This window comes from Apis dorsata, unplaced genomic scaffold (genome assembly GCF_000469605.1).
Source record: "Apis dorsata unplaced genomic scaffold, Apis dorsata 1.3 scaffold_50, whole genome shotgun sequence".
Taxonomy (NCBI): Eukaryota; Metazoa; Arthropoda; class Insecta; order Hymenoptera; family Apidae; genus Apis; species Apis dorsata.
Window position 1 is genome coordinate 2,269,072 of NW_006263351.1, and position 4,276 is coordinate 2,273,347.

General features: G+C 18.4%; 1 protein-coding gene and 1 non-coding gene across 2 annotated transcripts; both read right to left on the reverse strand.

The window, feature by feature from the left end:
- Positions 1–1,420: 1,420 nt before the first annotated feature.
- Positions 1,421–3,340, reverse strand: LOC102670924 (phosphatidylinositol glycan anchor biosynthesis class U protein). Its single transcript, XM_006608926.1, has 4 exons — positions 2,978–3,340; positions 2,569–2,771; positions 1,789–2,494; positions 1,421–1,722 (listed from the first exon to the last, which is right to left on the reverse strand). The coding sequence occupies exons 1-4, from the start codon at positions 3,105–3,107 to the stop codon at positions 1,469–1,471; spliced, it is 1,293 nt and encodes a 430-aa protein (XP_006608989.1). The 5' UTR covers positions 3,108–3,340; the 3' UTR covers positions 1,421–1,468.
- An 874-nt stretch (positions 3,341–4,214) lies between these two features.
- LOC116186742 lies at positions 4,215–4,276 on the reverse strand. The gene has a single exon (XR_004151745.1). It is a non-coding gene; the product is annotated as a U6 spliceosomal RNA (small nuclear RNA).

Here is a 4,276-nt window from a genome sequence, read left to right on the forward strand (position 1 = left end):
AATATGTAAAGAAAAAAATTCTTTAAAATCTTTTAATATATTTAAAAATCAAAATCAATGATATGAATATTTAAAAATCAATGATCCCCTATTTCGAATAATTATCCTTTTTTTATTTAAATTTTTATATTTTATATTATTTTATTATATTTTATATTATATTATTTTATATTACTATATAAATGTATAATAAATAAATAAATTATTTAAATATTAAGTCAATCTGCTAATTAATTTTTCCTTTATTATATGATTTTAATAAATTTTTTAATGAAATATATTGTAAAGCACTTTATTTTTAAATATTTTTTTCTAAAGCGATCAATTTTAATTTTTACAAAAAACTGTGAAAAATAATATAATCAAATACTCTAACTATTAAATTTTGTTTTTATATATGTATATTCGTGATAATATATATATATGTTTTACTGCAATTTAGGCAGCTGTATGTACATAACGAGTAAATTTATCGAAAATCTCCTTACTTATGGATTTGAACAAGATCTTTTTCAAAATTTTTTTTATGATTTATATATATATATAATTCCTTAATTATTTAATATTTCTTCAATAATTATTTTATATTCTATTTTTGCAATCCATGAATCATTCAGAAAAATTCGAATGTTTAAACTCGTCATGAATAGATAATGATATTTATTTTTTATATTGTGTTTATACAAAGAGTTAAGAAGTGATAATCGCATATTGTTACATGTATTTTACGAATGCATATGTGTAGATAGAATTCAATATAATCCCAAAAGTTTTTTGCGAATAATTTGAAAATTAAAACCAATCTTTATTATCTTTAAGTTATGCATAAAGGAAAAACTTAAATAATGTTTAAAATAATAATCTTTACAATATATTTTAAGTTTATTAAAATGAGGAAATTAATCAATGAGAAGGAAGTTAATTAGCAGGTTCAGGCCTAATTGCTTATATCTTTAATACAAATTACATAATTAAAATATTCAAATTAAAATAAATATAAATAAATAAATAAATTTTTACTTTTTTTTAAATTATATTATCATTATTTAAAATTATAATGTAATATAATTTTTAAAAATTTTTTAAAATTATATTATCATTTTACTATTAAACATTAAATTTTTTTTAAAATATAATAATTTATATGAACATTTAATTTGTAATCTGATGAAAACAAATTAACTTATTACTTCATTTATGAATATCTTTAAATATAATTAATCATTTAATAATTAATCATTTCATTATGATTAATATTCATCATTATTATTATATTATATATCTTTAAGACATATATTATATTTATATTGACAATATAAAATCAATTTGATGGGATTAAAATTAATTCATTTGTATTTCTATGATAAAAAGAGTTTTTTATTTAGAAATGATTTGGTTAACAAGTTGAAAACCACATTTATAAAATTTCAATTAATAATTTTAATATCAAATTTTTTAAAATACAATTTTATTCTAAAAGAAGCTTTGTATTACTTCCATTAATGTCCTTATTAATACCATGACGCATAGCAAATTCATGTTTTACACTTGCGAAAAGAATATCTGTTACTAAAAAAATTTGTGCTATAGCAAATGCTAATGTAACTCCAAAGTAAAAGTTTGCATTAGCTGATCTGGAATAAATCCATTGATACCAAACAGTAGGTGCAAAAATTGTGCAAAATAGCATAAAACAACCTACAATAAATCCTTGTTGCGTATCTGTAAAAAAAAAATCATTTTTACAAATATTGTAATATTTTATATTTAAATAAGCAATATACTTACATTGAAATAAATGTTTCCAAAGTGGTAAAAGTGACATATAAAATCCAACATCTCCTATACAAGGATACGATTTAAATATAGCAATAACTGCTAAGTAAGAAAATGCTAGTAACATTGGATCATGTCGTAACCTCAATGCTAATGGTACTATATATAGTAAACTGACATTTATTTGAAAAGAAGCAATGAAAAGCCATCTAAAATGCTCAAATACTTCTGTAAAAAAGTACCAATATAGTCCAATATTTGGACGTAAATCAGGAACTGTTAAAATAAAGCCAAATGTATTCCAAATAAATGACCAATTTCCCATAATATAATAGGAAATATAAAATAGACCAATTAATGTGCTTATAAATACTATAATAAAATTAAAAATATTTCTTTTTTGTTTTATACTATCAGAACGAGCAATATAAATAATTGCTGGTACTATAAGTGAAATAGGATAAAGTCCTTGTAATGTTAATAAAGAAATTGATAAACAACTCCAAAATATAGAAGATTTTGTCATTGAAATTAATGCTATGGAATATAATAAATTTGTAAATACTGTTGTTGTATGTCCTACACAATTAAGTATTATATATGGATTAAATAGATATCCTGCTGAGACATACATTATTGAAGTATATACTATTGAAGCATTATTATGGCTTTCTGTTTTTTCATTACATAATTTTTCTTTTTCCTTTTTTTTAAAAACCTAGAATTAAAATATAATTCCAATAAAATAAAAATCATATTTTAAATATTTGATAATATTGAAATTTAACTAACCAATTCAGTTGCATACTGTTTTGCTGTAAGTCCAAGAAATAATGCTGTTAATAAATCAGTGAACACAAATAAACAAAATAATATTGACTGTGATAAATGTTGTTGTATGAAATTAAAAACATATAGTCCAATGGGTGTTTCATGAAATAAATCTCCCATATAAGGATCAATGCCAAAGTTATATAAATAGATTCCTTCAGTTACTAAAAATTAATTAAAAGAATAATAATTGTTATCATAAATATAAATATATGATATAATATGATATAATATATGATATAATATGAATATACACACATATATATATATATATATATATAATCTATGTAATTTATAATAAAAATAATAAAAATTCACAATAAAAATTCTCTCAATCTTAATATTAAATATATTTGACATTTATTCTAACCTCTCTTCCAAGAATTCAATGCAGTAGAAACTTCCACACGATCACTAATGATTTTTTGATATTCAGAATTCATTAATAAAAATCTAATAATACCGGCTAATATAAAATTTGATAACCATTGTATCTTCATTTTGTATTTAAATTATAAATCATTTACATATGATACAACCGGTACTTAAAAAACAGACTATATATGTATTTAAATTAGTTTTTAAATTACTGTTTAATATAACTTATAAATATTTTATTAATAATATTTTTTCTTTTTGCTATAAGATTTCTTTTATTGTTATATGTTAAATATTACATAAAATTAAATTGATTACGATGAAATCGTAACATGAGCGGATTTTTTTTGTTTAATAAAACCATCTTTTTAACATAATTTGATGAAATAGTTATCAATATTTATTTAAAAAAATTTCGAATAAATAAAAAATTTAAAATATAATTCTAAAGATTAAAACAAATGAAGACATAAATTTTTGATATGTAATAGTATATCCAATGAAATTTATTTTTCAAATTATAAACAATTTATTTTTGCATTAAATAAAATTAGACAACAATCAATCACGATGAGACATGATTTTTTTATCTCTATTTCATTTAATGTTAAAATTAAATTCTTTATGTTTAAAAAAAAACTGATGATTTTTATATATAGATCCATATATTTGTTTTAATTTTTAGAATCGGATCTTAAATTTTTTATTTACTTCATATAAATATATTATATAAAAAATAAACTAAAAAACATATATACAAAATGAAATTTTTCTTATTCACATTTGAAATATTTAAATGTACATACATTAAGAAAATTTTTATTTAATATGTTAATAATAATATGAAGTAATAGAATATGTTAAATATAAAAATAAATAATAAATATATTTATAAATAAATAAAAATTAAATAAATTGAAAATATAAAAAAAAGTAATTTGTATTAAAAAATTAAATATATAATAAAAATCAAGTAGTATATTAATATACTAAAAATTTTTATTTCTTTAAAAAAAATTTGTTATGTTTTTCCTATTTACTTATTTCTACTTTTAAAAAATTATAATTAATCTAAATAATTAAAGTATATATTAAAAATTTATATATATTTCATTTATTTATTTTTTTTAAATAATATTTTATAATTCTTTTAAGTTACGAGAAAATAGATTTATATTTCATTTAAACATTTAAATATTAAATTATATTTTTTACGTAAATATAAAACAAAAAATGTGGAACGCTTCACGATTTTGCGTGTCATCCTTGCGCAGGGGCCATGCTAATCTTC

Coding starts and splice junctions, on each gene's coding strand:
- LOC102670924 (XM_006608926.1), bottom strand. CDS start 3,107: ATGAAGATACAATGGTTATCAAATTTTATATTAGCCGGTATTATTAGA. Junction 2,772..2,977: donor ATTGAATTCTTGGAAGAGAG/GTTAGAATAAAT, acceptor ATTAATTTTTAG/TAACTGAAGGAATCTATTTA. Junction 2,495..2,568: donor AACAGTATGCAACTGAATTG/GTTAGTTAAATT, acceptor TTTTAATTCTAG/GTTTTTAAAAAAAAGGAAAA.